This window comes from Somniosus microcephalus, chromosome 3, assembly GCF_052327205.1.
Source record: "Somniosus microcephalus isolate GS21.2 chromosome 3, FLI_Smic_1.0, whole genome shotgun sequence".
NCBI classification, from domain to species: domain Eukaryota; kingdom Metazoa; phylum Chordata; class Chondrichthyes; order Squaliformes; family Somniosidae; genus Somniosus; species Somniosus microcephalus.
In genome coordinates, this window is record NC_140989.1 from 177,560,479 (window position 1) to 177,584,327 (window position 23,849).

The 23,849-nt window shown below is 41.5% G+C and overlaps 1 protein-coding gene across 10 annotated transcripts in view; it reads right to left on the reverse strand.

The window, feature by feature from the left end:
- qkib (QKI, KH domain containing, RNA binding b) overlaps positions 1 to 23,849 on the reverse strand; it is a 736,031-nt gene that overhangs the window by 69,007 nt on the left and 643,175 nt on the right. For 3 of the 10 annotated variants that reach the window (XM_085981977.1, XM_085981972.1, XM_085981971.1), the window contains 2 exons: positions 23,561 to 23,738; positions 2,013 to 10,557 (listed from right to left, as the gene is read on the reverse strand). The exons of 1 other annotated variant lie outside the window; for it this stretch is intronic. In XM_085981977.1, coding sequence (XP_085838103.1) covers positions 23,572 to 23,738 — 167 coding nt within the window. In that variant the 3' untranslated portion in view covers positions 2,013 to 10,557; positions 23,561 to 23,571. Of the gene's footprint in view, positions 1 to 2,012; positions 10,558 to 23,560; positions 23,739 to 23,849 lie in introns of those variants that run through there. 6 more of the 10 variants (XM_085981980.1, XM_085981979.1, XM_085981973.1 and 3 more) reach the window with 3 other exon arrangements.

Consider the following 23,849-nt stretch of genomic DNA (forward strand, 5'->3'; position numbering starts at 1 on the left):
ATTTATGTGGCTGGTCCAGTTAAGTTTCTGGTTAATGGTGACCCCAAGGACGTTGATAGTGGGGGATTTGGTGATGGCAATGCCATTGAATGTCAAGGGGAGGTGGTTAGACTCTTGCTTGTTGGAGATTGCCTACCTAATCACCTGTTGCCATACCAAAGCTGTTACAGTTTTCAGTCATGGCTGATTGTATTTTCGAAGGTTGTGTGCTTGTCTGCATTTTTGTCCCAAACAATGTTTACCTCTCCTAGCCTGAAGGCATTGATTCCTTGCTGGGACGTGGCTTCATGCATGTCAGTCACCCTCTCCCAAGTGGCCATTATTCACGTGAGCTTCAGTTGCAGGATAATCGATCTCAGTACACATTACAATCGAGCCCAATCCTATCCTCACCCAAATGTCTACACTAGCACTCCCGCTAAGGTACAGAGAGTGGAAACTGTGGCCAATGCTTCATTTCTAAACTGGGGCTCCAGGGTAACACTACCGTTGCCTGCTGAAATCAGTTAACACGGCCCAGAATGGGGACTGAAATGGTAACCCTCCTGGCATGATTCAGCGACTTGCTGCAGAAACGTGCTGAGACATCAGGGAGCGGTTGTGTGCTGGCCTGTTTTATTAATATTGATTCAACAGTCAAATGTATGAAGTTGGTATTCTTAATCTTGCCCACTGAATTAAAGAGAAAACCCATGCCTTACTTATCCTAACTTGCACCATCTCAATCTGAGCCCCAAAGGTGAAGGCTACAGTGGGCACTAGCAGCAGCTTAGGGGTAAGCCATGTTTGCCCTCTGTGGTAGAGGTGTAAAGGCCACGCAGATCCAAAAGAATCAGGGGATAATTCACCATGGAAGTTTTATGTAAAAATAGCTTTGAAAAAAGTCTATTGTAAATCAATCTGACTGGACTGTGCAGCAGCACAATTTACCCTGAACCAGTCAACAATCTTTTATGCCAGTTTTATAATGACAAATTAAAAAAGACATGTAAAACCAACTGCTGGTGACTGACCATACTTCAGCCTATACACTGTTACCTACCATCACTGTGCAGAAGTTTCTGTACTCCAGAATGACCTCAGGCTATGTAAGTTATCATCACTTTGAATCTCTGAATTCAAATCGACCAGTCCATTCCACCTCTACACATCTCAACACTAAACTGATAAAGAAGTGTTCAAAGGGAGAAGAGACTCTGCTCCAACTATAATTAAGTTTAAAAATAGCTTTCTAACGACCAGAGGTGATCCAATAGTTATAGTTTCAGATGACAAGATATGCCATGTACAGAGTCACCTCCATATATGGGCTTCTTGAAATGGTACTGATCTAAACTAGTTTTAGGTGAGTGTGTACAGCTTTATTGTAGACAAGCCATTGACTATCTGTGCCCTCCACCACTTGCGGTGTGGCTCTTATCACCAAATCACACCTATGTCTGTCCCCCTACTCCTCTGGCACTCTCTCCTCCTTTGACTCCAACACCTCTCCACCGTTATCGTAGCCAGAGAATCACCTGCAATGGCTTCTCTTCCCACTTCACCTGCCCTAATTTCTCCTTATGTGGCTTGGTGTCAAATTTTATTTTATAACGCTCCTGTGAAGCGCGTTGGGATGTTTTACTACATTAAAGGCGCTATATAAATACAAGTTGTTGTTTTGTTTGTTGCAAGTTCAGCGTCCAAAAAGTTCGAAATTGGTACGCTGATGTGTATCTAGAAGGCAAGCGGCAAGACTCAAATAATATGTATGGTAAGAAGTTTCATTTATGCTCCCCTTTCAACAGTAGTCTCCTTAAAAGGTAAAAGGATCTACTGACAAAAGCTCAGTGATTTTAATACTAGTACGCAGAGAATGTTGACCAACAGGACAAGGATTAAAGATGTTGCACGGTACTACTGGTGTGTGGTCACTCTTCTTAGGGTTAGACTGACAAACTACATGTCACTTTTTAATCTTTGTTCTTTTATAGAAAATGACACAAAAGCGGTTAAACAGACATAGTCCAGAGTTAGTAGTTTGATATAACATTTATTAAAAGAATGCAAGGGTTAATAGAAACAGCAAAGAATCAATGAAATAAAATGCAAGCATGTTAAAAAAAAAAGCAGGAAACCAACTTGTCTAATGAAGTCATCAAGTTGCTAACATAAAGCCAAAGAGAGACAACACTTTAATAAACTACGGCAAAAACAATCGGTATTGATTGGTTATCAAAATGTTGGGTTCTATATTTTCTTTCAATTTATCAGGAAAAAATTCTTGAATGTTATATATAACATATACAAAAAACAAGATTATAGAAAAATACATTATAAACTTGTAACAATGGCTGTAAATACATTATCTTACATGTCTTTAGGCAATAAGTTGGTTATGGTACAGACACAACATGGATCTACTTCTTGCTCTGCAAATAGCTGACTCATAACATGCCAACTAAATGACTACAAGCGACACTCCCATCTAATCACTCTGTAGAAATACATAATACTGCCAGAAAAAGGTACAGTACAAGGTTCTTTTTTCAAACTACCTTCGAATATCTATGGAGAGAAAAAATCCTCAGTGATAGTAATACTGAAGCCAAGGGCATACACAGATTCTTGAAGTCATCACACTTGTTCAGGAATTACGATGGCAGCAACTGACAATTTTCAGAGATGCATTTAACCTTTCCCTCTTTCCCCCCCCCCCGCCCCCCAAAGTCCAAACAGCTGTTCGTTCTGCGGGTTTACCAAAATGGAAAATAAAATTGGGTTTTAATTTTGAATTCCCCCCACGTTGCACAGTCACTATCACGACTATCACTTGAGTGTCGCAAGTTTTGCTCACAGAAATTTTTTAAATGGCACGTGATGAGAAATGTGTATATTGAATTAATCAAGGAACCGTTAGTCGAGTATCATCAGTCAGGAAGACAAAGATGGTGGCACAACATTTAAAACTGGCTGGATAGGTGTTAGTAGTTTCACACTTGTTGCATAGTAAATCATTGTTTCCCCCCGCAAAATGAACACAAGAATTTGAGTGATTTTACCATGCAAGTGTTTTATAGCAACCCTTCTTACACCAGTCTCTCATCTGCCAAAAAAAGGGCAGGATCTTTCCCTTGGAAGCTTTGAAGGATGTACATTTTTTTTTTAATTAAAAAGGATCCCTCAGTGGACATAAATGAGCCATCAGTTCAATCACCTGACATATATTGTGGCACAGAACTCCTCTGCTTACACATGTGGTGGAGTACCACTCAGTTTAGGGCACAGCAAGCAGGTTAAAACGCAAGTGTAAAATCTGTAAGAAGTCATGCCAACAAAAAAAAATTGCACACCCCTGTTCAGCACTAACAGGGGGCTGAGCAGGTTTGGATATACAGTTAAGAATGAATTGTGGTACCACATGCATCTTTAATGGGTTCAGAAGAGTTACATGAATGCTAAAGTGTGCACCTAAACTAATTGAGAACCACATTAGAGCCTTTTAATTTAGTACTACATGCTTCAGCCAAATTGTTCCCCATCAGGTTGTAACACATTGTACGACGTTTGTCAACTAAATTGTAAGAGTCATCAATACTGCTGGTTTACTGATGGAGTACTTAAATGCCTTTGTTTTAAATGATCACTGCGTCTGTACACAACATTCAAAGCAGCTTGCAGTTTCCAATGATGAAAGAGATGGCTAATGCATGACAATTTGAAAATGTGGAGTTGCATCCCTATCTAAAAATATATTGAGAGAGATTTGGAAATAATTGAATGTAACAAACTCTGGCTACACCTCTTTTCCCAAAGTCAGTTCCTAGTGAGGCAGTAGTGGAGTTACCTAGAATCTTTGCAAGTGGAAAGACAGTTATGATACAAAGTAAATCTACCTTTACCCAGAGTCATTTTACAAATGTCCGCTGAGCAGCCAATTTCTTTTAAAGCTAGTATTTCAGGGAGAACATGGTTGAAGGGACAGGCTCTAAATCGTGTCCCTGCCACCAACACATCTGGAGTTAACTTTTTACAAAACTTCCAGAACTGAAATCCTGTTCCACTGAACCACAAGTCAAGAATATCATTGATCCGCACTCAATTCTGAAAGCCTTGCTGCCGGCTGCCTTGCTCCAAGCTCAAGGGAAGGAAGGGTTCGATGAGCTTTAGTGACTGGTCGTAATGAAAATAGGCTACTTCCAGGTAGAAAATTAAACCGTCACTGGTAGTGTAAACTCCCTGACACTGCCGACAGGAAAGCTGTCTTCCTCTTTGATCTGCCTGGGCTATCGTTCAAACTACACAACAGTCTCAAGTCTCTTTCAAGGGCGGTTAATTCTACCGTGCTGAAGACAAGAAAGTTTGGAAATTATTCACGAATGTCAAATTTTACAGTCAGATTGAGGTGCAAGTGAATGCTCCAAATAGATTTTACTGTTTATCTTGCAGTTTCTTTTATTCTTAAGTCACCCTAAGGATGACAACAAAAGGCAAACTGCCTCTTTAAGATGTGAAAATCCACAGGGAGTGATGGCTTTGAACAATTCGCTATAAAACCAGGGGAATGTACAAATCAATGTCACAGTCACAGTTATGGCAAGCCATGGGCTCAGTGACGTGGCACTAATCAGACAACACAACTGCCAGCTCATTTTTATTCACTTGCGGATCCTTTCATGTACGTACTGGGCAGCTAAGTTTGCATGCGTTTGAGACCTTGCATTCAGCAAGATGACTGATTTATGAGACGCCAGACAAAATGACCATGAATAAAATAAGGCACTTCTTTCTTTAGACATTTTCCAATCTTTACAATTTGACAGAAAAAAAGGGGGAGAAAAAGAAAAAAAAAGAGGCTGTTTTGGTCTCCTGTTTTGCTTTGTTCACAACTACCAGGAAATCATTTAATCAAATAAAGGGTCTCTTTGTTCAGGTTCTGTTTAATACTTGAAAGTATAAAAGACTACATTGTCAAAAATATATTTCTTCTTACCAGCACCCTTGTATAGTAAAAGTATCTACTTTTTTGTTCTTTTTGTGGTCTGTTCAATGCACTATGCTTATCTACAATTTCATTACATGTATATAGTAAATAGGCAAGCATGGCTTTACATCCTTGAGAAAACAAATCTATACAAGGAAGAAAAATAGGATTTAACAATTTGTCCAGTATCGTGACACATAATGCATGGACCTTGTTGTCAAAAGAATTTTAGCATCTGATGGATATACTCATTCGTAATACACATTATTACTAATTCAGTCCTCTTCGCATCGCCCTTCGGATCTTGTTCAATGCTCTTTCTAACGGCACAAGCATTCATTTAGGAAAATTGTGAACTGGCTGGTCGAGGTCATGAAAGGCTTTGACTTGACATCTGTGCCCTTGAGGAGCACAAATGGATTTAAAATACAAAAAAAAGGCCAAATTTTGAACATTGAACTTCATTCAAAAACCCTTCACCAATGACATCACTGACCAAAGGTTCATGCATGATGCATCATCACAACAAAATACATTCAGGGAACTTGTGACTTCACCATGAGAAAAAAATGTTCTTCAAACTCCCACAGTTACTGCCTTTGTTAATAGCTATTCATAGACATCCATCTCCGGTCTCCTAGGTGAGGCCTTCTTACCGTTCATTAGGGAAGATCACTAAATGATGATCACTGATGAACAGTGCTGAGGGATGAATTGGACTTTATTGCTTTAGTACTATTCAGTGCAGGTTCTAGGACCTCACGATTCACCCAACCAGAAAAACTGAGGCTGGATAATTTTTTTTTTTTTTTTGTGTGTTTTGTTTTGTTTTCATTGTTAGGCAGTAAGACGAACGGACAGTGCCTCAGCTCGCTGCACTGAAGACAGGCAAGCAAAGGCGATCACCAGTTAACTGATCAGCAGGCAGGCATAGTCAGGTCATCATTGGGTGAAGAATTCAGAGGTCAGAAGGTCATAGGTTAGTTGCCGGTGGCGGCTGGGTGGTTAGAAACAAAAAAAAGAAAAAAGAAAAAAGATAGAGAAGAGATTAGTGTCAGCTGGTGACGACTGGATGACAACATGAAAAACTAATCACAACTAATAAAACAAGCACTGTAATTCTGACGCACTGATCGACACCATCTACAGAATGCATTCAATCATGACAGCACTGGATCATGATTTGAAGCATGAAAAGGAGCCCACTCCCACAATTTGTTAACAGGAAAATAATAAAACTAATAATGACTAATGGTTAGTAGCAGTCAATGGAAGAGCTCGAGAAGCAGTAATCTTATAAGAGAGTCAAGGAAAGATGTTTGGATCTGCACTGCAATGTCTGGTGTTCCTGTCAGTAGGCAGTTATCAGTACCCGACTGCTATTAAGCATTAGTGTCTTCCCAAGTGCAAGCACACAAAAAAGCAACTATTAATGATGGATGTGATTAACTGGTTATTAACAAAGTAGAAATGATTTAAAGAGTTCACAGGACAAATTTAACAAACTATGGGGCAAAACGAAGTTGTTCAATAAAATTTTATTGCCTTTCAATTCTTCTATTTACAACAATATGAAATTCTTGGCCTCAAAATACAAGCAATTCTAAATTATATGACTAGCAGTGTAGGCTACATCATGGGAACTTGGAAGAGGCCAAGTATTTTACTTTATCCAACATATTCCAGTTGAGAGTACTATTGTACACTTATAGGACAGTCTTGTATAAAATGCATTTGCATGTAAACACAATAGAAGTCCTGCCGTTTAAAAGTCTACATTTATAAAGCCCTAAAATATATCCAAAAATAGATGAATTTCTACTTGACACTATAATGCACATTTTAAACTACAAACAGCCCTCTTTTTTGAATTTCAATGCTAATACTCTGCAAATACAATAAAATCTGACATTTTCATATACATTCCTGCTTTATATTTTTATATTTTTTTTTTTTTAAAAAGAAGCCACCTGTAATACTATTTTCTTTGCAAAAAAAAATTAAAAATGGAGATGATTACAGTAAAACAAAAGTTCTCAAGTGGAAAATGATAAGTCACAGCGTTCTGGAACCGTTCTGTTTCTCTTTCTTTCTTTCGTTCTCCCATTTCCCTCCACCCAACTTGGTCCACTTAAATGTAAAATAAGACTTTTGTTCAACAGCTTAACATGTATCAAAATTCTGAGGTTCCAAAATATTGTACTGTTGGCCGCAAGACTTAAACAGAGGAAATGAAATAAATTATTCAGTGCAAAGTCAAATTTGTGCCATTTCAGCAAGGTAAGGTCGGTGTAATGCTTAATAACAGCATCCCTTTTGATGGCCTATACATTAGGCTGTATTCATTCACCATGTTATGGACATGGCTTCTCATTTATGGACCTCATCCTCCTTAGGGAAAAAAATACTAAATCACAGGATAGAAGAACAGCACATTTGCTCATGTTATGTTAGTGGGCTAAAATAGGAGTGCATTACCCACCGACAGCCAAAGCAAGGCCAGGAATTTGTACTGCATGGAATCAGGCACTGATCCAGCCAACAATATCCAAATACTTTAGCATCCGAGGTCATGATGTTATAATATTTAATACTGTGATGACAATTCTTTCAATGTACCTGTTAAAAATGAAGAAAGGACTGATGTCCAGGCAATCATTTTTACATTCTAGGACTCACCTACTACTAGTACTTTTCTTTAAAAAAAATTCAAAAAAAATCCTTTGCATTAGTAATATTTTATGTTGCTAAAAATTTGAGAGGATTTTTAAAGGCCACAATATGCTCACAGAAAACTAAGCACATATATATGATTTTGTCTTTTAAAATATACAGCCGATAAGGGCCAACAAAATGGCTATAATCTCTTTAATCAACCAATACACCTGCTACAGATCCTCTGCTCAGTCCAAGGCTTTCAACAGTACACACAGGTTCAGTAACCGTGCAACACAATGTGGAGTTTATTCCAATTACTTCAGTCAGTCTGTCTATCTTGTTGTCTGTACCAAATACAATTCTGTAAAGTTACACTGCAGGGTCATTTCTTAGCAGTAAGGAACTATGCACTCATTAACCCATCACCAATCCTAAATGCTTAGTTAAAAGTAATACATCTAAATCAACTGGAAAATACTTTTTACTGTTGCAAAATGCATGCTTAAGAAACACTTAATCCTATGCAAAGAAAGAGAACCATCTATCTAAACAACTCATCAACAGCAGTAATTAAAATAGCCTGTAGAAGCCATTATATTGAATAGAGAAGTCCCTTAGACCCAGTTGGTAGACACTGGCTTTAAACAGCAACTGCTCTTAAATAAATTAAGGACCAAAATTAATGATAGAATACCAAGTAGTAATTTAGGCTTCCAACACAGCATGTAGATGTTAGATTATCATCACCTGAATGTGACTACTTAGTGTTACAGATGATAGTAGGGCATCAAAGCATTGGAACAAGGCACGCAAGAGAAGCTGGCTTTTATTTTGTTTGTGGCAGGTTCTAATTCTGCATTGTACTAGGTTTTTCCACACTGTTCTTCCTTCTTCTCCCCAGTAGACATACTTTTACATAAAATGTAAAGTGCGCTAAAAATATAGTACATTTCTCTATATAAAATTGGTTAACCAGACGATAATGAAAACAATTTGGATATGTGACAAAATGGACATGGAAAACAAAGTATCCATGGGAAACCAGGCTGGGGTACATTTCCAGTTGTTGTTCACAGCAAAAACGTAGATAAGAATAAAAATCGGTATTTAACCACATTATTCGTCTATCGTTTTATTAAATTTAGACTGGAATTTTAACTTCTGAAAGTTTATATTGCCATAGGTTGGATGCAATGATATCTTTGAAAATTAATTAGGTAATAAGAATCTCAACTGTCCAAATTCATGGTGTGTTAGTGAGCCTAAAGTACATTAACTATTTCATACTAATGATGTTTTTCCACTTGTAGGTCTAAGGGCACATAACAGTTAGGCTGGGAAAATGAACATTCAGTTTCCTGTTAAGACCTGTTGTGTAAACTACTGGAGGGGGAAATAAACACAATAGGAAGTATTCAGATAAATTGCTAACCCTATCTTATCAGTATAATAGGTCCAATGCAGATTTTAAAAGTGCATGGACCCCTCAACAAGCATCAATAAAAGTCAGGTACAGTATTGGTTAAAATTCATTTTCACGTGTAACATTCCACTGAAGATTATAAAGGCACTATGAGGACTTCCTTTCTTCAAGGAAATTGGTCCTTTCAGAAGTATAGTTTTAAAAAACCTTTTTGGATTTGAGTCTAATTTTTTTAATAAATGAATGCATTCCCCCCTCCCTCCCCTAATATTAAACACATATTGACAGTTAGAACATGCACCTCAATGTTCATCAATTCTACCAGGCAGGGAACAGGAACACCAATATTCTCTTTCTCCAGCTGAATATACCTTTCCGTCTCCCCCATCTAATGTGAAGAACTTCCATTCAAAAGTTCTCACAAAGCTTTGCAATAAAAATCTTAAGAGTTGTTGGGCACAGTGGTATTTGGCTGAATAAAAATGGACATAACTGGTCCTCAGAAATTAGACCATTGGTCAACTCCACCTGATGTGATGTTGCAAAGCAGCACCCTTTCAGTCAACATGTTTAACAAAAAACAAGAACTCCAGAACTAAACTAACCTCTGTCTGCGGTCACAATCCTTTGGTAAGGATGGACCCGCATATCGTGCCTTCGAACTTTAGTAGCCACTGCACCTAGTTAAATTGCAACATTTCCAACACATGGTTAGAGGAATTTCCTAGGAAGTGATTGGTTAACATATCAATAGCATTTCAACAGCAGATCAAAGATGGGTTTACATTAGATATTACTACAAGATATCAGTTAAAAAACAGGTTAAGGCACAGCACCTTTATAACTCGAACTTTTTACGCAGAAATTACTAGAGTACAACTGTGCATGTTAATATTGCATTCCATTTCAAAAGACATAGTCTTAACCCATTGTCATTATCCATTTGTTAAAAATCCCACTGTATGATATGAGATAATTCAATTAGACCCAAGCGCAATTAAGTTTTACTAGTCACATAATCAGTGGAGTGCTTCTTGCAGAGGAACAAGTTTTAATTCATCATAACACTGAATCAATATTGAGATCATTTTTTTTTTAAAATAAAACCTCTACAGATTTAAAAAGTTCTGCAGCAATTGCTTTGACCTACAAAATGCACGTTTAGCTCAGAAGCCGCTAGCTACAATTTGCAATGAATTAGGTGATTTGTAAAGCAAACACAGTATTGGATGAACCCTACACCAAGCAGGCAATGAAATACTCTACATGTGGTTCCTCTGGGATAGATTTGATGAAATGGTAAGAAGAACACTAGGCCAGAATTATAACTAATTGACCCAATTGGTTTCCAAATGCGTGCACACACACACAATGCTAGTATTTCACTGACAGTCGGGTTGGGCTCATTTTGTCCATGGCTGCTGTGAAACTAAGCATTTGTTAAAGTTCAGATCTGATGAGGGTTCAGTAACATGGTCCTTGAATTCTTAGCCTTTTGTTGGGAAAGCCATACCTAAAGATAAAGAAGGGAATTAGAATTAGTCTGTGGCCTACTCTTATGCTTTATTAAGAAAAATGTTGGGCAATTGTCATATTAACCCTTTGAATACCAGACGTTCTTTGCAGCTTTCAAAACATTGTATAAAGGTTTTCCAACATCACCTAGAGAAACAGTTTCTGGAAATCACTCACACAGGATATAAAGGCAAAACAAGAAGCTTAAAGGGAACCATAGACATTTCTGGGATAGGTGTGATGAAAGACTGCCAAACTCACCATTTGTAAGGTTAGAGTTTTTGTTTTTGTGTAGAAATGCCCAGTCCTCAGAGTTAATCTTGGATGACATGGGAACCTAGTTTTCTAGGATTATCTGACTGAGTTTGTGTTTCTCAAACACACCCTGTTTAAAGTGGACACTGAAGAGATTCTATTCTATTTGCAGATGTTTTAAATCAATAGTGTGGTGCAGTGCAAGAATGGGCATGTAGCAACTGTGACAATAAGATATTTGTCCTTTTAGACATATATAGATAGAAGATACATATACATACATACATAAACAAACACATATACACATTTGCACACACACAATATATGGCGGTAGTCCAGTTTTAAAATCGTTTCAAAGCACTGAACTGAAAACTGAAATGGTTGTTTGGAGATGGTTTCACCAGTATTTTGCATGCGAAGATCTTTGATCGAGAATTGGTCACGTTAAAGGCCACCTTTGAAGGAAAGGGGTATTTTAAATGCTAGTTTGGTGGTCAGCAACCAGTGTTTCAAAGTTAATGAGAATATAAAATACCCTTTTCCTCTTTCAAAGATGGCCTTTAACTTGACTAATTCTTGATCAAAGATTTTGGGGTGTGTCATGGGACAAACTTTGAAGATCAAAGTAATCAAGCTTGATGGCAGATTGCATCTCCAAAGAACTTAATCAAAAGGGAAACTATCCTTATAGCACACAAATCTTCTCATGGTCTTCAGTTTCTGCTCATTGCACTATCATGGACAAAGGTGAACAGGAATTCATAAGCCAATAGATGCTTACATATGTACCACCAATTACCGTTTTGTCACGAGGTGCATAGATCAGCTGGAAGAAATATTGTCCTGTGCAATATGTTATAGTGTATCGTGTAATATGTTGCTCCTGTTATTGCTTCTGTGAATCATTTTATTTGTAAATAAAGTTTATGCTATACATAATGGCCAAGTGTTCCGTTGCACCAATTGACAGTAGATGTAGTGGGCATGCTATGTATTCTCTGTTAAACAAATTAGTGTGATTAAGGTTAATTGTTGGACTTGGGCTATGTTAAGTTGATGCAGCAGACACAAAGTTCCGTTCATAAAAGATAATCGATGTAGAGAAACTGTTGTGATGCCGATTACATGAGAAAAGGGTTTTGGAAAGAGTCCAAACTGTAACAGTGACAGAGTCACCACAGTGTTGTCCTCTGTTGTGCAAACAGAGGATGCCAGTGTGTAAATCCCCCATATACAGAAACTCAGGCCACTGTTCAAGCACAGCACCAATATCAGGATTATATGAAGATTGCCCTGGATTGAGACTGGAGTCGCTATAATCTATTTTTCCTTTTTACACAATAGCAGGTGCGAGTGCAGTGACTTGATGTCCATTAGTGCTCAGTAGATGCTGCACGCCTTGGACCAGTAGTGGGAATAAGCTTACAGCAGGCACCAGTGTTAGAGGGTCATAAAACACAGGATAGACAGACTTGAAATATTGGGACTACAGTGAAACCTGTATTAATGGACACTCCCAAAAAACAGACACCTGCAAATTACAAACTACATAGAAACATAGAAGATAGGAGCAGGAGTAGGCCATTCGGCCCCTCGAGCCTGCTCCGCCACTCAACAAGCTCATGGCTGATCATCCAAATTCAATACCCTGTTCTGCCTTCTCTCCATATCCCTTTAGCCTTAAGAAATATATCTAACTCCTTCTTGAATATATTTAATGAATTGGCCTCTACTGCCTTCTGTGGTAGAGAATTCCATAGGTTCACCACTCTCTGGGTGAAGAAATTCCTCCTCATCTCTGTCCTAAATGGTTTACCCCTTATCCTTAGACTGTGACCCCCTGGTTCTGGACTCCCCGACCATTGGGAACATCCTTCCTGCATCTAGTCTATCTAGTCCTGTTAGAATGTTATAAGTTTTAATGAGATCCCCTCTCATTCTTCTAAACTCCAGCGAGTATAAGCCCAATCGACCCAATCTCTCCTCATACGTCATTCCTGCCATCCCAGGTATCAGCCTGGTGAATCTTCGCTGCACTCCCTCCATGGCAAGAACATCCTTCCTCAGATAAGGCGACCAAAACTGCACACAATACTCAAGGTGTGGTCTCACCAAGGCCCTGTACAACTGCAGCAAGACATCCTTGTTCCTGTATTCAAACCCTCTCGCTACGAAGGCCAACATACCATTTGCCTTCTTAACCGCCTGCTGCACCTGCATGCTTACTTTCAGCGACTGGTGCACAACGACACCCAGGTCTCGTTGCACTTCCCCTTCTCCCAATCTATTGCCATTCATATAATAATCTGCCTTCCTGTTTTTGACACCAAAGTGGATAACCTCACATTTATCCACGTTATATTGCACCTGTCATGCTTTTGCTCAATCACCCAACCTGTCCAAATCATCCTGGAGTTTCTCGGCATCCTCCTCACAGCACACACGCCCATCCAGCTTTGTGTCGTCTGCAAACTTGGAGATATTACATCTAGTTCCCTCGTCTAGATCATTAATATATATTGTGAATAGCTGGGGTCCAAGGACCGATCCCTGCGGTACCCCACTAGTCACTGCCTGTCACTTGGAAAAAGACCCGTTTATTCCAACTCTTTGCTTTCTGTCTGCCAACCAGTTCTCTATCCAAGTCAATACCTTGCCCCCAATCCCATGTGCCTTAACTTTACACGCTAATCTCTTATGCGGGACCTTATCGAACGCCTTTTGAAAGTCCAAATACACCACATCCACTGGTTCTCCCTTATCTATTTTACCAGTTACATCCTCAAAAAATTCCAGTAGATTAGTCAAGCACGATTTACCCTTTGTAAATCCATGTTGACTTTGTCCGATCCGGTCACTGTTTTCCAAGTGCTCTGCTATTACATCTTTTATAATGGACTCTAGCATTTTCCCCGCTACCGATGTCAGGTTTATCGGTCTGTAATTCCCCGTTTTCTCTCTACCACCTTTTTTGAATAGTGCGGTAACATTAGCTACCCGCCAATCCATGGGTACTGTTCCAGAATCAGCCTTCAATGCACCAAGCCCTTTTACAACTCAAAACACGGGACACAGCTTGTTGCACCTGAAACTTATGAACATATGAGAACGACGGGCAGGAAAAGACCAGCTGCCCATCAAGCCTGCCCCACATCACATTGGCTGGACCATCATGGCTAAACACTTCTTCCCTCCACTGACCGTCCCCCACCCCCTGCAGCCATGTAATCTCCTGGAAGAGGCAAAAAAAAAAAACAGGGCTAATGAGGGGGAAATAAATATTCTAAATTTCCTCTCCGACCCCCTCAGTCAATCAAAACCAGTCCAGGAGATCACATGGACCAAGTGTTACCTATAAAGACACTTGCCTTCTAGATGATGCGTACTCTGCCCCAGTCAGGAGCTGGTCCAGCTCGCTCTTAAAGACATGCCGAGTCAGCATACACCATACCAGCTGGCACTGTATCCCAGAGGCTCAATTCTCTGGGAAAAGAAGAACTGCCTAATATCCAGTCTATTCCTACCCAATTTGTTAAACTGGAATAATCTATCAATAGGGATTTTTTTATAGACCTCTATCAGGTCACCTCTAAGTCTACGCTGTGCTAAAGTAAATAGACCAAGGTCCTTGCGCTTATCTGATTAGCTGAGGTTCTTTAAGCTGGGAATCATTCTTGTAGCTCTCCTCTGGACATTTTCCAAGGCCTTTTTCCAAGGCCAGTATATGACCCACCATATGGGGGGACCAAAACTGGGCACAGTACTCTAGATGCGGTCTGACCAGCGACATGTACAGTGTCAAAATGATTTATACTGAACTGGTTCTATTAATACAACCCTTTCAACTTACACTGAATCGGGTCACTGGCACTTCCCCTTACAGCTTGCTTCCTTTCTTCCCCCACATTCTCTTGAGGCCATCACTTTTGTGAGGTCAGTTTATGCAGGTCATCGCGAGGTGGCACCTTGTTTTGTGAAATAAATGGCTTTTGTGGAATAGGGAACTCCCCATTCAGCAAAAACTGTTTTCTTCCATAAAACGCGCTTCCACCTTGCGCTAACCTGCATGCACTGACATCATCAGCCACCCGAATCCAGGAAAGCGCGTGCGAACAGCGAGAGGGGCCGTCCTTTCCTGCCCAGGCACCGGCGCCCATACACTTTTTCAGCACTGTTGGCAGCTCCTCTCCCCCTGACCCTGCCATTGTCTTCTTTCCCTTGGCTTCTGATGGTGGATCCATTTCTTTGAGGAGCTTTGGCTTTGGGGAGTGAAGGTGGATGGCTGTCCCGGCTCTCTCTGTCGCTCTGCTGCTCTATAGTGATGGACAGGCCAGCTATCAGTCAGTCCTCTTGCAGACTCACTGCTCAACTGGAAAACTGCAGTTTCGCTCCTACACAATATGTGACCTGTTGTGTTTTCCCTCCCAAATGTTCTCGATCCGTTCTAAGACTTGCTTTTGGAAGCTTCAATACACTGTCACAACCTGTCATCATATTTCCCCCTTTTTTTGTCTTATGACTGCCCGAATGCTGGCAAGTAGAACTGAGAAATGCAGTTCATTACTGAAATTACACTCTGCTCCAAGTGAGAGCAGTTTAAAATGAAACAGGAATTTAGACTACAAAACTGTTAAGTGAACAGAGCTGAACACTGGTGTGTGGGAGGGTGATTTTTTAAACAAATAGAAGTTTCTCATCACTAAAATCTGCGTGTGTACACTTTCTGGTTCTCAGAACTTCAACAGCACCTCCCAAACCCATGACCTCCACCACCTAGCAGGACAAGGGCAGCAGGTGCATGGGAACACCATCATCTTCAAGTTCCCCTCCAAGTTACACACCATCATGACTTGGAAATATATCGCCGTTACTTCATCATCGCTGGGTCAAAACCCTGGAACACCCTCCCATCAGCACCGTGAGAGTATCTTCACCACACGGACTGCAGCGGTTCAAGAAGGCAGCCCACCACCACTTTCTCAAGGGCAGCTAGGGCTGGGCAATAAATGCAGGCCTTGCCAGCGGCGGCCCCATCCTGTGAATACCTTTTTTTTTTTTAAACTTCTTGTACCACAGCTACTAGGACAAAATCATGAGCAAAGACATTCATCTACAGGGGATCCAACTGTTATATTTGTAAATGCAGTAACACTGACAAACTGCGGGAAAGTGTCAAGCGATCAGGAGTCACGTGATCATACACCACACGGTCAAATGTCACGTGATCAAACCTCCAGGAATATGTTCAATAAGAGTTGGCAACCATAGCGGAACCAGAAGTTGCGCACGGACCCGACCCCACGCGGTACGGTTGTTCGTCGTCTGAGAATGTTGTTAGGAACAGGTACAACTGTACAGGTACTGTACTTGGCACATCAGTTTTGTTTTTATATCTGCTTTGAAACTTAAGTTCTTAGCATTGTTGCAGCTGATTAGGTGCTGTTCATAATTTCAGCTGGTCCTTTAAGATTCTTGGAATTAAAAAAAACATTTTTATTCAGAGTACTGTGCATAGAATGACCATTTTGAAAATAAGGACACTTGCAAAAAAAAAAAACAGCTGATGCCAGTCCCTAAGGTGTCTGTAATTTACAGGTTTCATTGTATTGCAACTAGAACAGGGAAGGAAGAGAGGGGATTTAATAGTTATTATTTTAAATCATGACAGAGTTTGATCAGGTGAATAGGTAAAGACTATTTTGTCTGCTTTGATGATCAGGGGTCATCAATATAAAATTGTTACTAAGAGAAAGTGAAGAAAGGGGTTAGGAGAAAAGTCTATGAATGGAGCGGTCAGAGCATGGTACATTTTGCCACATGGAATAGCTGAGTCAAAAGCTATTGCAATTTTTAAGGGAAGAGCGGATAAATATTTGAGCAGAGCAAGATACAAGGCTATGTGGAGAGAGCAAGGTAGTGGGATTAGTTTTGGATTGCTCGCGATAAGATCTGGTGCAGACACAATGGGCTGAATGGCCTCCTGTGCTGTAAACACCTATGGTTCTATGGATTACTGCCTAAGAATTTACATTAAGCTTTTCAGCAATGAGAAGCTATAGATTATAAAGACTAAAATATATTACAAATAGTAAATTAAAAAGGGACAAAACAAGTTGTTCAAAATAACTTATGCAGATTTTATTTTCACTTTTACTAGGCATGGATAATTGTTCCAGTGCAAGTGTGCACACCAGCATCCCTTCCAGCCATTCTGGCTTCTCTCCTCACACTGGCCCAGGCGCACAGCCATATCAATAATTGTAAAGTTACCAAGCTAGAATTCTTCACCTGACAAAAGTATTTCCCTTTGCCCAGCAAAATCCTCAAATTCAAACAGCGATCTATAAAGATCCTCAAAGGTTTTTATTTTTAAAAATGTCATGTTTCTGTACTTAAAAAGATCAAAAAGTTTAGTTACATTTTCCCCCCCAAAAGGGTAGTCCGTAAAGCAAAAATCTGAAGTCTTTGTATTTTTCCATGACTGGCTCTTCTTAAGTGTATGCACTGCAAAACTATTCACCTTAATACAAGTGTCAAGTCTAATTATATAGGAGTAAAAAAACAATTTCAATGCAGTTTTTTTCCCCTGACATTTATTGCTGCCTCTTGTTCTATCCTGGTTAATAAGCAGCCATCCATAATTATGGCATTTACAAGTATTACTTTATCCCCCTCTCCTAAAAGAAAGCTGCAACAATGGAAATTGTGTTTATCTGGAACATTAATCACAGCTCATCCCACACAATCTGTATTTACGAACACGTTAATGATCAGAGCCAAACTTAACAATTCAAGTATGGAACAGTGAAATTTATGGAAAAGAAAATTCTCCAACAAGAGTCATAGTTTATTTTACTCTTAATCCTAAGCCAGCAGTTTGCAATTCCTTAAACTCTCCCTGTCTAGCGCTAAGTTCTGCGTAAAATTTTGTACTGCTAACTTGGCCAAATGCATTTTAAAGCAGTCTTTTCCTCTCTGTTTCAGAAATGGACCTTCTTTTCAGATGCCCCGCAGCACATACCATTCTTGAAAAGGGCTTGTGATTGTCCTGCTCTTGAGCCTCTTCCATTCAAGATAGTCAACAGGAAATGCCCACACTTGCCTTCTCATTTAGCCTCCGTCCCGGTGGAGGAAGCACTTCAGTTGGCACCAGGGTGAGATTGGGAAATCACTGTATGGGGGTGTGAACCATTCTGTGGTGCAGTAGTGAGAAACCTCTGGTTTATGCATTTTTTGTTGAGTGTACTCAATACTGGCAATAAGGATTTATTTATTGTACAAAAAAAAAATATCAAGCATTTGCAGATAAAAGGGTTAGAAAATAACAGCAAAACACAAAAGATCCCTATAACTTTTTCGCTCTGGACATTTTAAATAAAATTATATTGTTTCATTACTATTTCCTAATCGGTCTCTAGTACTGCTGCTCGTATCACCGGGTGCAGTGCTCTATAATGTGGGCCCATTAAGCTCAAACATCAACTGCCCCATCTGCTCCCAGCAGAGCCCTTAAATCCCCTGGCCCCCTCATCTTCCTGCATCCTCTCTCCCCACCCCACAATGGACAGGGCTTATTTCTCTAGTCACCCCATCCTTTTTGTCTTTTTTGTATCAAAGGTCTCTCTCTTCCCAACCCCCACCCCTCCTCCTTCCTCCCCAAGAGACTCTCTCCCTCCGTTTCCTCCATCAAATGGGCACAAGAGGCTCTCTCTTTCTGCCTTGCTCCCAACCCCGACCAGCTTGACTCCTTGGGGTCGATTTTCCCGCAGGTGCGGGAAATTGCCGGGTTCCCCGAATGTCGGGGTTCCCACACAAATGTAAATGGGTCTGCCAGATTGATGCAATTTTCCCTCAATTGGCCAATTCATTTCCAGCGTGTGGGAACCCTTGCTAATTGACTATTTCCAGTCAGAAAGCCCCACAGTATGATGTCATCACTCGTGGTGCTTTTAAAGTCTATAGCAAGCATTGCAACCTCTGCAGGCTTCCATACGAACCACACAGGATGGCAGAGGAGCCTGCAGCAGCTGTGGCCAGTGCCAGACCCCGAGCTGGCAGCAAATTCGACGAGGCTTCACTGCAGGCATTATTGGATGGGGTGAGGGCCCACAGGGAGGTCCTCTTCCCTAGGTCAGGGAGAAAGAGGCCTCCCACTGAGACCAAGGCTGCATGGGTGCAGGTGGCAGCAGATGTCAACTCGCTGGGAGTCACCAGAAGAACCTGGATACAGTGTCGGAAGCGATTCCATGACCTTCACCGTACAGGAAAAGTAAGTATGAAGTTCCCATCACCCTCAAACTGATCCCCATTGCCTTTCCCCACCAGCATTCAGCTTTAGCATTCTCTTCCTCCACATCCCACTTCACAGTCACATCCATGCACCCTTACCCATTCCCTCTCTCTCTATGCTCACATTCACATAATTATTCCACCATGCAGCCCTCACACTCCCTCTCACTCTGATGCTTTGAGCACAAATGACAACATACAGGGAGGGCCCTTGGTCTTGCAGCCTCACACCATCTTTGTCTCCCTCTAAGTATCTATGCTATGCAATCTCTACACTCACTCCTTCATTCTCACTCAAACTTCACTTGTCTCCCTCACTGCAGGAAAAGAGAGCTCACAACAACAGAGAGCGAGCCAGGACTGGAGGAGGCCCACCCTCAATAGCTCACCTGACTCCCTGGGAGGAAGGAGTCCTGGAAATTGTCGGGGCTGATGTGGCTGCAGAAGCTGGGGAAGAGGAGACAGGGGCAGGCCCGCAAGCTGGTGACAGAATAGTTTTCCATCTCTCTCACTGACATAGCATGAGTCGTTGTTATGATTCTGAAGCTACATCATTTGGACTTATGAACATCTGCAAAATCCAATGTGCATGTAACCTTGGCATCACATCTCTAACTCTTTCCTTTACTCCCCCACAGGACCATCCAAAGCCCCCGTCCCCACTGCGGAGGAGGAAGAGGCTGAGCAGCCAGTCGCCTCAGAGGAAGCTCCCACCTCTGAGGGCGCAGTGTCAGCAGAATTCAGCGCACCCAGCACCAGCGCAGACACTCACACCTCGGTGGGACCTTCGCGAGATAGAGTAGTGCTGTCACCTGGTGTATCTCAGCTCATGTATATCAGCAGATGGTGGAGACAGGGACAGCAGTGGAGAGTCCTCGTCGGAGGGCGCAGGACTCTGCCAGCTCAGCTCTGCTGCATGTCGACCCTCTGCCTCTGGGTCCATCCGCAAGAGAAGAGGTGATGGATCTCCAAGCACAGATGCAGGAGTCTCTGGCAGGTTTTGTCTCCAGGGTCGCTGCGAGTGTGGAGCGAATGGAGGAGTTCATAGAGAACATGAGCAGAGCCTTTGTGGAGTCATTGGCGCATGAACGCATCACCACGGAAAGGATGGCAACCTCCGCGGAAAGGATGGCTACAGTAGAGGAGAGGATGGCTACAGCCATGGAGGGGCTAAGTCACCAGAGTGTTGAAAACATGGTGAGTGTTAAGAATAGACTGACATCTCTGGAGGAGCGATGGTCAGCTATTGAGCAGAGAAACCAGACCTTCAAGGCAGGCCCTCTGAGTAGGACTGCCATTGTAGAAACGGGTCCCCATGGCCCCCCTGATGTGCAGCAAGCTGCTCTCAAGCCACTTGCAGGCACTGAGGGGGACCTGACCCATGAGAGGGAGGTTGGTGGCAGACCTCAAGGAAGTGGGGGCTCCTCTCCAAGCATTCACACTTCCACGTCACTGCAGAGCCCTCGATCAGAGCCCCGCCGGAGTCCACACCCAATGGAGATAGAGGTCGCAACCCCTGCTCAGCCGCAGGAGCAGCAGACTGCTGGCGAGCCCTCACAGGCTCGCCACCCCAGAGGACGCTCGCCAAAGGTGTCGAGACAGGAGCAGCAGAAAAGTGAGCAAGGGGCCTCCACATCTGCTGAAGCCACAGGGGAACCACTACATAGGAGCACGTGTAAGAGAAAAATAAAGCACCACTAATCACAAGGGTAGTCACTTGGGTGAAATGTTGTGTTTATTTTAAAAATGCCATCAGTTGGTTATTGTAAATAAAATTTCAGATGGCAACTTCTGCAGTTGTGGAGTGTGTCATTTCGCGATTGGGGCTGGAGGTCCTCTAATGCCAAGAGGGGAAGGAAAAAAAGGCCTCCCATGCTTCTGGTAGGTGCCTCAGTTGAGGAAGCGCTGAGTGAGGGTGGCGAGGGGGGCTTCCCAGGAGCTCACACTGGAGAAGTGTGTGAGGCTCCAACCTTCCACAGCTGTGCCTAAGCCTTGAACAAGTTGCCCCAAGCCTGAAACAACAAGGTCCTGCAACCTACAAATGCTGACTGATTAAATCTCTTCTTTCCTGATTGACCTGCAGCTGAAAGTAAGCAAGCCGACATTGTTCACGCCAGGTTTCATCAGCGGGGTTCCCACCAGGCGTGTTTAGCGTGGGAAAAGGTTGAAAATAGCAAGGGCCCCTTAAAATGGCATTAAAGATGCCAATTATTGATTAGGCTCCCGACGACCAGTCCCGCCAGCTGCGGGCAGGACTGATTTGGGTCGGATTGAAACGCCAGGGTGAAAGTCGGACGGGGCGGGGGGGGGTCGTGATCCCCTATTTTTGCGATTTACCCCCCCGCCCCACACACCTGAAACCCCACCTGACAGCTCCAGGAAAATCGACCCCCTTCTCTCTTGTCCCAAAAGATCTCTCTTCCCCTTCCCCACAGCATTCCTCTGTATTTTCTGGACTGCAGCAGCTGAAATAAATGTAGAAAGGCTCCTGCCAATGCTCTTACTGCTTTTTTACCACTCTGGGCACCATCAGTCTTTTCCCTACTCTCAATATTTCTAATTTCTTTTCACTTTTTCTTACTCTTCTGATTTACTGCTTTCTTTCTGCATCATCCACTTGCAATACTGCGTGGGTAGGGAAAGGAATGGGTTATGGAAACAGCATGGTGAGATTGAGTGGGAGGTGCAAAGTTGCATTGGGCGATGTCCCTGGGAACTGTAGCAGATAAATAAACTCCAGCAGACAGATTCCTGCAGATGCGTTGGTGAAAGAAAATGGCCGTACGATTCCGGAATTCCTCTGCTAAGAAGGCAGACAAATAAACTTTGACAGATAGAGGGTCTCCAGCAGAAGCACATGTTTGCGATGGTCACTTGCCAATTCTTGAGAGTTGTCCTTTGGTTAGTGATGTAGAAATTAAATATAAATTTTATATGGGTGCTCGCAAGGGGAAGGGTGTACCTGGAGTCTAGGATGTTCTCAAGCCTGGCAAAGTCTCACTGTGCTGTTCCTGGGAAGGGGACATTTTATAGGCAAATGTGCATGTATATTATGCAATAAATGTTACTTTTAGAGGTTTGAAGTGGAGTTGATGAGTAACTATCTTTTAGGCTAGAGTTGATGGTGTAGATTTTTGAGCGGTATGGAATATGATAACAGAATAGTTGAGAGAAAGGTTTTGCGTAGTGATTGATGAATAGCAAAAGTAAAAAAAAATAACCTATTAAAAAGTACAAAAGCACGAGGCTTAAACACTCAACCAATAAGGAAGAAAATCTACCGACAACTCAACCATCACAACACAGATAACAGACGATGTACATGACAGAAACAATAAATTTTATTTAAAGATGCTCAGTAGATCCCCTTTATACAATGCTCCAATGTGAAGCAGTCTTCTGATAAAAGGTACACTTTAATGGTTCTCTCACCAGTAGAAAGCCCATATTGAAAAAAAGAAGTTCCCTTTACAGTATTAGGTTACTGCACTCCACTTTGGAACATTGTTATAAATGGGGTCCTACTGTATTGTCCAAACTTAACTGGCAATTTTCAACACATCAGTGATGACCATGGGGCAGGAGATCAGTTCTGTTTATCATGACATTAGTTGCCAGAATGGTTTTTGTTATTCAGTTAATTTCAGGCACATAATTGAGTACTTCTATCTAAATACAGTAAAAGGAATTTGAAAAATCAGGAAATACTAGATTCAAATTCATCTAGACCAGCTGCTAAAATAGTTGAAAGTGCATGGAAGCAGAATTTCAATGTGGGCAGGATATTAGCTCAGTTGCTGGTGGATCTGAAATAATTCTCAAGGAGAAACACTTCAATAACCAAAAGCGTGCCAAGATGCCTTGTCCTTTGATACAGGCAATGGATTTTTGTTGTGCGTCTTGTGAATAGATATTGATAAAGAAGAATGTTGATGTCCCAGTCTCCTCAGACAGAATTAAAGCATTTGACTAAATCAATAAGCTGTCTTCCACTGCTGAAAAATACATTCCTGGGGCCAAAGTCACCTATACGGACATATGTGTGCTTCCTTCTTTCTATATGTGCTTCATACAGCAGCAACGTTATAAAGGTCAAATGACTTCAAAGGTTTCAAACATACCAAATATATTTAATTCTTAATACTGGGTGTGGGCAGTTAGCATGACTAGGTCTGGCTCAGAACATATAAAGAATAAACCTGAGAGTGTGTTATAAAACTGCAACACAGTGAAAGAATTGGAAAAGGACTAGTAATCCAGAGGCCTGGACTAATGATGCAGGGAACGCAAGTTCAAATCCCACCATGGCAGTTTGGGAAATTTGAATTCAATTTTTTTTTAAATCTGGAAATCAAAAGCTGGGTCAGTAAAAAATTGACCAAGCAGCTTTCGGACTGTCGTTAAAAAAACATCAGGTTTGCTAATGATCTTTAGGGAAGGAAATCTGCCGTCCTTACCTGGTCTGGTATCAGTGTGACTTCAGTCCCACACCAATGTGGTTGACTCTTAACTGCCCTTCGAATGGGCCTTGCAAGCCACTCAGTTGTATCACTACAAAGTTGGTATCCACCAACACTTTCTCAGGGCAACTAGGGATGGGCAATAAATGCTGGCCTTGCCAGCAATGTCCATATCCTGAGAATGAATAATAAAAAGAATTCCTGGATCTAAATTTTAGGGGAGTCATTAAAATCCCTAAAATTCGTACAGTCCGTAACACACTCCTACCTATATAATTTTTAAAAT